This window comes from Heterodontus francisci, chromosome 23, assembly GCF_036365525.1.
Source record: "Heterodontus francisci isolate sHetFra1 chromosome 23, sHetFra1.hap1, whole genome shotgun sequence".
Classification (NCBI taxonomy): domain Eukaryota; kingdom Metazoa; phylum Chordata; class Chondrichthyes; order Heterodontiformes; family Heterodontidae; genus Heterodontus; species Heterodontus francisci.
This window is the reverse complement of record NC_090393.1, coordinates 2,505,621-2,518,735: the sequence shown is the minus strand read 5'-3', so window position 1 is coordinate 2,518,735 and position 13,115 is coordinate 2,505,621. Positions and strand designations below refer to the sequence as shown.

The window sequence follows — 13,115 nt, the reverse complement described above, 5'->3', positions numbered from 1 at the left end:
TAAAGAAGCAGTGGCTGCGCAGACACGATATTGGCAAAGGGACATAAAAGCAGAGAATAGTGGTGAATGCTTGTTTTTCAGACTGAAGGGAATTATACAGTGGTGTTCTTCAGGGATCGGTATTAGGACCACTGCTGTTTTTGATATATATTAATGATCTGGACTTGGGTATACAGGGCATAATTTCAAAGTTTGCAGATGATGCAAAACTCGGAAATGTATTAAAAAGTGAGGAGGATAGTAACAGATTTCAGGAGGTCGGACAGACTGGTGAAATGGGCAGACACATGACAGATTAAACTTAATGCAGAGAACTGTGAAGTGATTCATTTTGGTAAGAAGAATGAATTTTAAAGGGGGTGCAGGAACAGGGAGACCTGGGGATATCTGTAAACAAATCTTTGAAGGTGACAGGACAAGTTGAGAAGAATGTTAAAAAAGCACCAGGATCCTTGGCTTTATAAACAGATGCAGACAGTACAAAAGTAAGGAAGTTATGCTAAACTTTTAAATCGGCAGCAGGGTGGGTAATCAGATTTCAGATAATTGGCAAAAGAACCTGAGGGGAGATGAGAATTTTTTTAACGTGATCTGAAATGCACAGCCTGAAAGGGTGGTGGAAGCAGATTTTATAGTAACTTTCAAAGGGTAATTGAATAGGGCGGCACAGTGGTGCAGTGGTTAGCACCGCAGCCTCACAACTCCAGTGACCCGGGTTCGACTCTGGGTACTGCCTGTGCGGAGTTTGCAAGTTCTCCCTCTGACCGCGTGGGTTTCCACCGGGTGCTCCGGTTTCCTAGGTAAATTGGCCATTGTAAATTGCCCCTAGTATAGGTAGGTGGTAGGGGAATTGAGGGAAGATGGGATGTGGTAGAAATATGGGATTAATGTAGGATTAACATAAATGGACGGTTCATGGTCGGCACAGACTCGGTGGGCCGAAGGGCCTGTTTCAGTGCTGTATCTCTAAACAAAATAAATAAATAATTTAAAAAAATACTTGAAGGGGAAAAATTTTCAGGGCGATGGGGAAAGAGCAGGGGAGTGAGACTAGTTGGATAGCTGTTTCAAACAGCCAGCTCTGGCATGATGTGCCGAATAGCCTCCTTATGTGCTGTATGATTCTATATTTAATTTTAATGTTTTTTTAGCAGTCATGAGGAAAGTTAAGCTGGGAGACATTACAGGATAGTATAAGGACCTGCAGCAAAACCAGTGTCGCTCTTTAAGGACTGGAGTGTCCAACTTGGAATATTGCTTTGAGGCTAGGTTATCCAGTAACGTGCCCTTGCTTTCAGCCTAGTCATCTTTGCCACAACCATCACCACCGTTACAGTGACTTGGCTTATAAGATACTCAATGGCTGCCTATTAAATAGAACATTATTTCTGTGAGCAGGTTGACTGAAAAATGTTAGTCAGTCTCAGTAGTAGAAATTAAAAAATAAAATCATACAGAATCGTTCTGTATTATGTTGACTGTACTTTCTATTTGGTGAGGGATGCATATTAAATTTAACTTTTAAAGATTTTAACAAAATTAGAAATCAGTTGCCAATGATTAAGGCTTTGTGATGCAGCAATTGTAAAAACTTCCAGTCCACATGAGTTTTTAATAAATGTAATAGTTGAGAGGTGAGCTTTACTTTCAACAGTACAACCTACTGTCCAGAACATCTGATATTTTCTGAACAAGTTACTGTAAAATGTGTTGTGTGAAATTGGCACTTCATTAATATCCATGGTCAAAATTTATCCAGTTCTTTGCATTTAAACTATAAATGCATCTTTTTGTTTGTCTGATAGAGAGAAAATCAGAGAGGGAAAATCTCATCACATCAAATAAAACTAACCATTTCTGAATCTTTTTTTTTCATTTAGATATGGTTCAACATGTACTTGTGCCCTCTAGTATCTTGCTCAAGTGTCCATCCAAGTGTAAGCCTAGGCAACTGACTGGTATCATCACAACCACGTGATCCTGTCCTTTAACTGGTGTCCACATGTACCTTTCCGCAGGAGTCACTGGAGAAGGGTCCTCCTAACTAATTCCTCCTCTTGAGTTTGAGGCTGCTGAGGTAGCATCCTCACCACAGACCTGATTAAGATCGACTAACTCAGAACAGACTAGTGATCCAAAGTGCCACCTTCCTGCTCTGAATGGCTCAGTGCCACCTCACTTTCCCAGTAGAGGATTAATGATTGTCATGCTAATTATTGAACATTGCTATTTTTGTTTCGGTAGAAAAAAAGATGCTGATTCCAAAACAAAAATACCATCCCCTCGGCCCATGCCCATGCGACTTAACCGCACAAGCTTGTGATGTAAGATGCTGCTGTGATAAGGTATTTCTGTATTTTAAATAATACGGTCAAATTATACAGCATGTGTAGATTTTAAATTATTTTATACTGTGTTACGGAATTTCCATTTTTTGTTTTAAAACTTGGGAATCTATATTTTTTAAAAACTAAAAAAATTTCATGGACATCGAAACATCTGGAGATAGCTGAACTTTATGGATGCTTTAAAAAAAAAAGATGATCAACAAGAGGTTCCTGGTTTTGACCAGTAAACAAATACTTGAAAATAGGTGATTTCAAGTAAACACCGCAGGGGGATTGACTTCAGAGCTATTCTTTGTTGTGAGAAGAGAGAATTTATGACTACCATGAGACTTGCTTGGAAAGTAGTTTCATTTTGAACTGTGGACAGCCAGTGGGTTTGGACTAAAGCAGGCAATTGGAATTTGAGTTGGACCTGCCAGGAGTTCAGAAGAAAGCTATTATCGTTCTTTGAAGAATCCCTGCTCTTTATTTAGAGATACAGCACTGAAACAGGCCCTTCGGCCCACCGACCAACAACCACCCATTTATACTAATCCTACACTAATCCCATATTCTCTACCACATTTCCACCATTCTCCTACCACCTACCTACACTAGGGGCAATTTACAATGGCCAATTTACCTATCAACCTGCAAGTCTTTGGAGGTGGGAGGAAACCGAAGCACCCGGCGGAAACCCACGCAGACACGGAGAACTTGCACGGAGAACAGGCAGTACCCAGAATCGAACCTGGGTCGCTGCAGCTGTGAGACTGCGGTGCTAACCACTGCGCCACTGTGCCGCCCTTAAAAGCAAAAACTTGTATGAAATGTTACTGTTGCCTCCTGTAATTTTGAAGACATCCTGAATGCTTGCAGAAACCGTGCGTCTCTAAATGAATTTTGTATCGAATGTGTGTGAGAACTCAGACCTGTTGCTGTACACCTGCTGTAAGACCTATGTGAAGCCTTCTGCAGTTGAATTTCTTTGAATGCCTACCCAAACAGACAGTTCATCAACCTCGCCTGGTGGCCAACTATTCGACTTTGGGAGACCTCACCATAACACCCGACTTCCATCTCTTCAATAGAAGTTTTTTTTTATTCCTTCTATTGCTTTGTAATGGCTGTAAACAAAAATCCCTTTTTTCCACCCGGTTAACCGGTTTTTGGATTTAAGTGAGTGTGCGTGAGGGCTAGGATAATAATACAGGGCTTTAATATTTCAATTCGTATATATAAATTTACTTCATTATAGGTTAAGACTTAGTTTTATAATAAACAGATAATTTTGTTGTTGATTAAAGAAACCTGGTTGGTGTGCTTTATTCTGGGGACAATTAGAGTATCTCATTGGCTTTTGCAGTAAGTGGGAAAATTTATTGATATGCTGTGACCTGTGGAGAAGTGGGACAGAATTAACAGAGCACTCCTTCCACCTCGGTCATCACAACAGAATGAAATTTAAGCATTTTTACTGTGAGCGAACAGGAATGCTAATAGAATCGACAATGCTGCTTATTTAAAATCGACACAGCATCTACATTGTGACATTGTGTGGTGTAACTGGGTCTGTTGCTAATTCTTTTGTGTCTCTTCTGTAATGCATTGAGGAAATATGAAATAATTTATTGAACTCACGGGTGACACTGGTCCAGTTTTGTGGCTTTGCTGAAAATTAGGGGTTTTGACATTTGCATTTCATTGACTGTTGAAATCTTTGTGGGAAACTAGCCCATAATTGATACTGAGTGAAGAATTATGCTCTTCATGGTGAAATTCTAAGCACCTTAGCACACAGCCACTCTTTTCCCCTATTGCATTCTGGATAACAGTATGCAGTAGAGTGTTGAGAGATGGTTTGGTGAAAGTGCGCTCACTTTATAGGCTACTGGAAATAGAAGATATTTTCCACACTGCACTCTACAGCACGATTGTTTAATTCACCCCAATGACCCCAAGTAGTCGTGTGTCCTGATCAGCTATCGGGTAGCTTAATTCAAGTGGGCCAGTTGGACAGGGGCAGTTTTGCCAGGACCAAATTTGAAACTCTGTGGCCCATAGTCTTGGTACTGTGCCATGCTTTGCTGCTGTGCAGTATTAATGAGGTTTATAGGCAGTTAAGATGTTTCTCCTTTGGGGAGTCTAGAACCAGGCGACACTTTCAAAATAAGGGGGAAGCCACTTAGGACAGAGATGAGGAGAAATTTCTTTACTCAGAGGGTTGTGAATCTTTGGAATTCTCTACCCCAGAGGGCTGTGGAAGCTCAGTCATTGAGTATGTTTAAAAGCAGAGATTGACAGATTTCTAAATATAAATGACATAAGGGGATATGAGGATAGTGTGGGAAAAAGGGCACTGAAGTAGATGATCAGTCATGATCATATTGAATGGCGGGACAGGCTCAATGGGCTGAATGGCCTACTCCTGCTCCTATGTTCCTATCGAGTCATTTCCCAGATAGACGTTTTATCAGAGTAAAGAACAACAGTTGAGTTTACTTACATCAGTAGAGTATTTTACAATATCTAGTTAGGCAGGTAACAAGAAGGGTCTGTGAGCACCTTGTTTGTTTGGCTTCTGCCAATGCACACTCTCCTAATCCTGCTTTGAAACATTCTAAGACCTGGAGTGGGGATTGAACCCAAAATCTTTTGACTGCAAATTGAGAGTGGTATCAATGAGTTAATCTGATGATGCGAGTGCAGTGGATTAATGATGGGTAGGTTAGCAGCTGTAGTGGTTGTTAATTGTGTATCAATTGATTATATGCAGGTGGAGGGTGTTAATTGGGATCTTACTTGAGCACTTATAAACAGACAGTGACTGAGACTGGTGGACGGTTTTGAATGAGGAACTACATGTTTGTAATCCTTCTACTCTGCACAATAAATGTGAAACAGAGTAAAGATTGTCTCTAGCATTATCCTTCCACAACAAGCTTTTTGGATTTTATAACAGTGGTGACCTCAGAAAGGGAATATCTGTTTACATACAGGACTGAATTGGAGAGATTGTTCAATGTTGCTAATCAGTTGTTGGGATGATACTGCATATATAACTGCCGGTCTGTTAGTATAATTTATCTGATCTTGTTCTGAAACATGCATTATGTTAAGTAAATTTCCCTTTTTTTTCAGGAATGCTCACCCAGCATGATGCAACTGTTCCATTCTTACTGCTTTCCAGGAGTGTTTGGAGGGAATGTGTCCCAACCCTTTGATCAGTTGTGCTCTGTCCAGAATGCAAATAATGCTGACTGGTTCCCTTTCCTCTGTGTGCAGTCTTCTCTTGATAACACGCCGTACTTGGGGCTGTTTTATGATGGGGTTACTGTGTAAGTTTGTATAACTGGGTACAAAGCATCTATAGTTAGTGAAATAAATTAGTTCATGTAATCTGTTGTGCTGGTGTTCATCTTCAAGGATTGGATTGATTACTGTCTTTTGTTTGTTTTATAGTAAACCTAATGCTCAAGATTTAACTGTGCTCCCTGCTACCTCAATCATCCTTATGTTGCATCCTATCTTTGAATTTGTGTTGTAATATGTATCTGTACTTTAATATGTTAAGATACATCAGCATACACAGCTGGCACTGTCTATACTGATGCAAAGCAACTGTCAAATGTTACAGGCTTCTGATCATCTCTAACCTCTAGTCTAAACCTAACCAGACATTCCAATTGGCTACTAATTATTTTTAAAAAGGGTAATGGCAGAACTAAGATTGGTCTTGTACCCAAAATGTTAGTCTGTCTTTTCTCTCTATGGCTGATGACTGACCACCTGCATATTTCCATTATTTATCTTATTACTTCAGCTTGTTTTCCCCCCTTTTTATATTTTTGCTTTCTTTTTTGAATTAAACTCTGACTTGAGCCTCTGTTTACTTAACAAGTAGACTTTGTAGGCGAAAGAATCTTAGCTGCTTAATGGAGTAATATATTGCCCATTGCTAGGTATAACAATACTGTCCTCCTGTCAATACGATTTACTGTGAACAAATCCACACAATAGTAACCCCCGAAGATTAAAGCTGGTTTCAGACTGGCAGCTTTCATGCTAGAGCTCTGGGTTTCCACCTGGACAGTCTGTGATTCTGTTTATTCTTGTGCAGCTGACGTGACTCTGGCTGAAGGTGCAGACGAAGAGGTACACTGAAATTTAGGTGTGAAGAAGTACTGATCTCAGAATTGTAAGGGAGCTGACTTGATGTCAGAAACTGTTGGGAAGCCAGGATGCTAATTTTGCTAACTGGCACAGGTGGCTTGTCAACTCTTCCAGGCCAGTCTTCATTTACCATTTTAAAGGAAATATCAGTTGGGATAGAGTGAATGAAGAATGTAGAAAGCTATTTGTAGTTGATTTTTGAAAATGGTGTATCAAACTTACAGCACAGAAACAGGCCATTTGCCCATTGGGTCTGTGCTGGTATTCATGTTCACATGAGCCTCCTCACACAGTATTTATTTCCTCTCCTGCTATCAACATATCCTTCTATTCCTTTCTCCACATGTACTTATCTGACTTCCCTGTAAATACATGAATGTTATTTCTCTCAGCCACTCCATGTGTTGAGTGCCATATTCAATTCCATATTGATGCTAATATTGCCTCTTTGAAATCTGTATTCTTATAAATGCATTTGACTGCATCCCTCTATCCTTGCCCATGTGTCTGTAAATCAATGTAGTTAATTCTTATTGCACTGGAATTTCATCTCCCTTTTGAACTTTCCATTTAGCAGCAGCCTTTCTCGTGACCTTTCCTTTGATATAGCCACATCTGCAGCAGTAAATGTACCCATTGGCTACCATCAAGGCGATCCTATTATTAAAAATGAAGATGAGTACCTTACTGTTGCACAGGTAGGAATGACAGCGCATCTTCACTGTAACATAGTAATTTCAAGGAAGCCAAAAGATATATTAAAACCTTGAACTATTGTAAGTGAGCTTCACAGCCTTCAATGGACCAACAGACTAACTTATCACTAGTCTAATTGGACAGTGTATAAATTGCATTTCATTTCTAAAATCTAATGTTCCTCAGAGAGATGTAAACAAAGAATATGCATTTCACAGTGCCTTATCACCTCCAACCATCCCAAAGTGGGTCAGATCCAATGAAGTACTTTTTGAAGTGTAGTCATTGTTATGTAGACAAGAGGGTATGGTAGCATGGTTAATTTTTAAGGTCTGTGAACTTCCATCAGAACTGGCAAAGGTTAGAAATGTATTAGGTTTTAAGCAAGTGAAGGGGGTGGGGGTTGATGGGGAGAGAACAAAAGGGAAGGTGTGTGATACGACAGAGGGCAGGAGCGATTAAATGACAAAGATGTCATGGGACAAAGGCAAAAAGAGTGTTAATGGTTGTGGTGAAAGACAAAGCATTAGTCCGGAGAGAGTGTGTAATGGCAGAGTAATGAGCAACTCTGTCCAAAAGCACAACATGAAAAACCAAGTTTAAGGCAGACACCTGGTTAAAAAATAAAATAATTTAAAACAATATTTTTTTTTTTTAAAAAGGCCAGTCATGCTCTAAAACTATTGAACTCCGTGTTCAGTCTGGAAGGCTGTACAGTGCCTAATCGAAAGATGAGGTGCTGCTCCTCGGGCTTGCGTTGATGTTCACTGGAACACTGCAGCAGGCCAAGGACAGAAATGTGGGCATGAGAGCAGGGTGATGAGTTGAAATGGCAAGCAACTGGAAGCTCAGGATCATGTTTTCGGACCGAGCGGAGCTGTTCCACAAAGCAGTCACCCAATCTACGTTTAGTCTCCCCAATGTAGAGGCGACCACATTGTGAGCAGCAAATCCAGTATACTAAATTGAAGGAAGTATAAGCAAATCGCTTCACCTGGAAGGAGTGTTTGGGGCCTTGGATGGTGAGGAAGGAGGAGGTAAAAGGGCAGGTATTACACCTCTTGCGATTGCATGGGAAGATGCTGTGGGAAGGGGACGAGGTGTCGGGGGTAATGGAGTGGACCAGGGTGTCGCGGAAGGAACGACCCATTCGGAATGCAGGGGAGTGGAGTATGTGTTTGGTGGTGGCATTAAGCTGAAGGTGAGAGAAATGGTGGAGGATGATCCTTTGGCTATGGAGACTGGTGGGGTGGAAAGTGACGACAAGGAGAACCCTGTCGCGGCTCTGAGAGGGAGGGGAAGGGGTGAAGGCAGAAACATGGGAAATAGGTCGGACATGATTGAGGACCCGGTCAACCACAGTGGGGGGAGTCCTCAGTTGAGGAAAAAGGAAGACATGTCAGAAGCGGTGTTCACTTGCTTAAAACCTAATACATTTCTAACCCTTGCCAGTTCTGATGAAAGGTCACAGACCTGACACGTTAACTCTGCTTCTCTCTCTACAGATGCTGCCAGACCTGCTGAGTATTTCCAGCACTTTGTTTTTATTTCAGATTTCCAGCATCTGCAGTATTTTGCTTTTATTTTGGTAACATGGTGGTTGTGTTACTGGACTAGTAATCCAGAGGCCTAGACTAATGATCCAGACACATGAGTTCAAACCACACCACGACAGCTGAGGAGTTTAAATTCAGTTAATTAAATAAATCTGGAATAAAAAGGTAATATCAGTAATGGTGACCATGAAATTACCGGATTGTCGTAAAAACCCATCTGTTCACTAATGTCCTTTTTAGGGAAGGAAATCTGCCGTCCTTGCCTGCAACTCCAAACCGACAGCAATATGACTGACTTTTAACTGTCTTCTTAAATGGCTTAGCAAGCCACTCAGTTGTAAGGGTATGGGCAATAAATGCTGGCTTAGCCAGTGACACCCACATCCTGTGAATGAACAAAAAATGCACCACATCCTGTTTATGCACAGCATGATGGGCAATTCAATTGACTGAATAAATAAATGTTACTTGAGGAATGTGGCTTGGTTCACATGGTGTTTGATGGAGTGGGGTTGGTGGAGGTGTTTTTGAAATAAATCAGGTTGATATACAAATTTATTGATTGATTTTGCACAGACATAGGCTTTTGTTTGTTTTGTTAAACTGCTTTCCCTTTCCACCTGTGGCCCATTTAATTTCTCTCTCTTTATCTTACTGGTGACCTTTTTCGCAACCTCTGTCAGTGCTGCTCCGAATCAGAGTGAGGTCAAGCCAGTGTTAACTGTTGCTCTGATTTTTTTTCTTTCTAAATCTAAGGTGTCTCTGGTACTTCTCCACGACATGAGAGAGATTAAGCCATCAGTGCTATGTTTTGTTTTATTTGTTCATGGGATATGGATGTCACTGGCAGCACCAACATTGATTGCCCATCCCTAATTGACCTTGAGAAGGTGGTGGTGAGTTGCTGCAGTCCATATGCTGCCAGTGTGAACCCATGTCCCACCAATTCTTTTCTGTCTCACCAGTTTTCTGACTGTCCTATCTCTCATGGCACAGACTCCTTGCTGGTGTGCAGCTTTACAGATGCCAGTTTCCTCTGCGATGGCATCCATTATCAATATGTGAGCATTGACGGTGAGTGTTGGCACCCGTGATACAGGAGAGCCAGATGGTTATCATGGACGTTGTTCAACTGGGCTGACCTAGTAATTCATGAGCAACAAAATTGTGCATGAGTTATGAGCAGCGCACTGTGGATTGTAAATTGTATTCCAAAACTCTTAATGAAATAGTTTTTAAACCATTTCGGGCAAAGGAATAAAAATTAGCTTTCTGTGTAAAGTGTATTAATTTGTGGGTTGTCAATGATCCCAGTGATGTCACTGTGAAACTCTTTCTCACAATATGGATTGATTACAGGTATGACATAATCTCTGAAATACTTCAAGGAGATAATATCATGAGTGGTGTAATAAGTTTTAATGCAACTACTTCACCTAGTTTCCTTTTACCTACATTGCTCTGCAGAACATCATTTAAACTGTGTACTGTGTGCTTTCCCATTCTCTCAAGATTTTAAAAAAAGACTTGTCATTTGCAAAACTCATTTCCTATTGCAGCTTACGTGACGGATGCAGAAGTGTGCTTGTCACATCTGTTTCTATTACAGTACCTGAGAACTGCCAGAGTCTAATCAACCTCCCTAGTTGCAGATGATCCTGGGTAGAGTCCAGCAGATTACTGTTGCATCACCCAACTAAGGGATATTTATAAAGAGAACCTTTGGTGGAAAGTATTTTTTGAAATTCTTTAAATGTAATTAAAAAAAAAATTACTTTTATTCTGTTTTAAGATGTGAATGGTAAAAACAAGAGTAACTGGTGCACACCACAAATGGCTATTTCCTGCTACCAACTTGAGTATTATAGAGTCGTACAGCATAGAAACAGGCCATTCGGCCCACCATGTCCATGCCGACCATAATGCCTATCTATACTAATCCCACCTGCCTGCATTCATTCCATATCCCTCTATGCCTTGTTCATATTACATAGAATGTACAGCACAGAAACAGGCCATTTGGTCCAGTTGGTCTATGCTACTGTTGATGCCCCATACGAACCTCCTCCCACCCTACTTCATCTAAACCTGTTAGCATATCCGTCTTTTCTCCCTCGTGCACTTAACTAGTTGCCCCTTAAATGCATCTATGCTATTCATCTCAACCACTGTGTGGTAGCCTCCTCCCAGCCCTCCTCTTCTAACCCTATTGGCATATTCTCTTTAATTTTTAAAATGTTAGCTAATCAAAGCTACGGATAAGTAATATTGCGTTTCAGGTTTCTAATATGTTTGTATTGTCAGTGGCAAAGAAGTTAAAGGGAAAAATAACCTAAGAAATTGTGGAAACCTTGAGTGTTTATGAAATGATAATTTTAAAACTGGATGAGGAAGATAATTTTTCACATTTTACTTTTTGTCGATGCATTTACGTTGTAGAGATCTCTGAGTGGTCAATGCATGAGGAATGCACCTGTGGCTTACCTTGAAGATTTTGACATACGCTGTGTGACTCCTCTAACTGCTGCAGCTTGTACAGATAGCCATGGAATTGGTGACTATATCCAGAACGGCCAGGGAAGTACGTTCCATCTTTATTGTAAAGAAAAGACACTGTTTGCATAGAACTTGTTTTGCCTCATTTCAATAAATTGAGGGCAAATAGGGAGAAACTGTTTCCACTGGCAGGAGATTGGTAACCAGAGGACACAAATTTAAGATAATAGCAAAAGAACCATATTTGATATGAGAATTGTTTTGCCCTAGCAAGTTGTTATGATCTGGAATGCTATGCCTGAAAGGGTGTTGGAAGTAGATTCAATAGTAACTTTCAAAGGAGAATTGGATTATTCCTTGAAGGCGGGGCGGGGGGGGGAGCGGTGGAAATTGCAGGGCTGTGGGGGGAAAAAGCAGGAATTTGGAACCAATAGACTAGCTCTTTCAAAGAATTTTACTACCTTTTACTACCTTAACCACTACCCTCTGTTTCCTGTCGCACAGCCAAAGAATTTTGAAAGAGCTAGCCTATTGGTTCCAAATTCCTGTTTTCCTATTGGCATGATGGGTAGAATAGCTATCTCCTGTGCTGTGTGATTGTGTGAGTAAGATGTGATCCCTTTTCAGTGTCCAGCTGTTCAAATTAGAGGAATGTAAATGAATCACCGAATTGTTACAGCACAGAAGGAGGCCATTCAGCTCATTGTGTCTGCACCAGCTCTCCAAATAAGTAATTCACCTAGTGCCATTCCCCTGCCTTCTCCCCATAATCCTGCACATTCTTCCTTTTCATATAACAGTCTAATTCCCTTTTGAATGCCTCAATTGAAACTGCCTCCACCACACTCTCAGGCAGTGCATTCCCGATCTTAACCATCGCTGCGTGAAAAAGTTTTCCTCATGTCGCTTTTGCTTTTGCCAATTACTTTAAATCTGTGCCCTCTCGTTCTTGGTCCTTTCATGAGTGGGAACAGTTTCTCTCTCTCTACTCTGTCCAGACCCCTCATGATTTTGAATACCTCTATCAATCCACCTGTCAGCCTTCTCTTTAAGGAAAACAGTCCCAACCCCTCCAATCTATCTTTATAACTGAAGTTCCTCACCCTGGAACCATTCTCGTGAATCTTTTCTATACTCTCTCCAATGCTTTCACTTCTTTCCTCAAGTGCGGTGCCCAGAACTGGACGCAATACTCCAGGTGAGGCCGAACTAGTGTCTTATACAAGTTCAACATAACCTCCTTGCTCATGTACTCTCTGCCCCTATTAATAATAGGGTACTGTATGCTTTATTAACTGTGCTCTCAACCTTTCTTGTCCCCCCCCCCCCTTTAGAATTGTACCCTTTATATTGTCTCTCCATATTCTTCCTACGAAAATGAATCACGTCACATTACTCCGCATTGAACTTCATCAGCAACTTGTCCACCCATTCCACCAACTTGTCTATGTCCTGTTGAAGGTCTACAGTATCCTTTTCACAATGCTTCCAAGTTTCGTATCAGATGCAAACTTTGAAATTGTGCTCTGTACAGGTTTAGGTCATTAATATACATCAGGAATAGCAAGTGTCCCAACACTGACCCCACTACAAATGCAAACTCCACTACAAATACAAACCTTCCTTCAACCTGAAAAACATCCATTAACCACTACTGTTCTGATGAAGGGCCGCTGACCTGAAACGTTAACTCTGCTTCTCTCTCCACAGATGCTGCCAGACCTGAGTATTTCCAGCATTTCTTGTTTGTGTTTCAGATTTCCAGCATCTGCAGTATTTTGCTTTTACTACCTTAACCGCTACCCTCTGTTTCCTGTCGCACAGCCAGTTTTATATCCATGTCGCTACTATCCCTTTTATTCCATGA

The 13,115-nt window shown here is 40.9% G+C and overlaps 1 protein-coding gene across 2 annotated transcripts in view; it reads left to right on the top strand.

The window, feature by feature from the left end:
- tctn2 (tectonic family member 2) overlaps window positions 1-13,115 on the top strand; it is a 56,796-nt gene that overhangs the window by 17,636 nt on the left and 26,045 nt on the right. The window contains exons 5-8 of one of the 2 annotated variants that reach the window (XM_068054503.1): window positions 2,245-2,345; window positions 5,469-5,665; window positions 7,078-7,198; window positions 11,192-11,333. In XM_068054503.1, coding sequence (XP_067910604.1) covers window positions 2,245-2,345; window positions 5,469-5,665; window positions 7,078-7,198; window positions 11,192-11,333 — 561 coding nt within the window. Of the gene's footprint in view, window positions 1-2,244; window positions 2,346-5,468; window positions 5,666-7,074; window positions 7,199-11,191; window positions 11,334-13,115 lie in introns of both variants that reach the window. The other variant, XM_068054502.1, reaches the window with a different exon arrangement.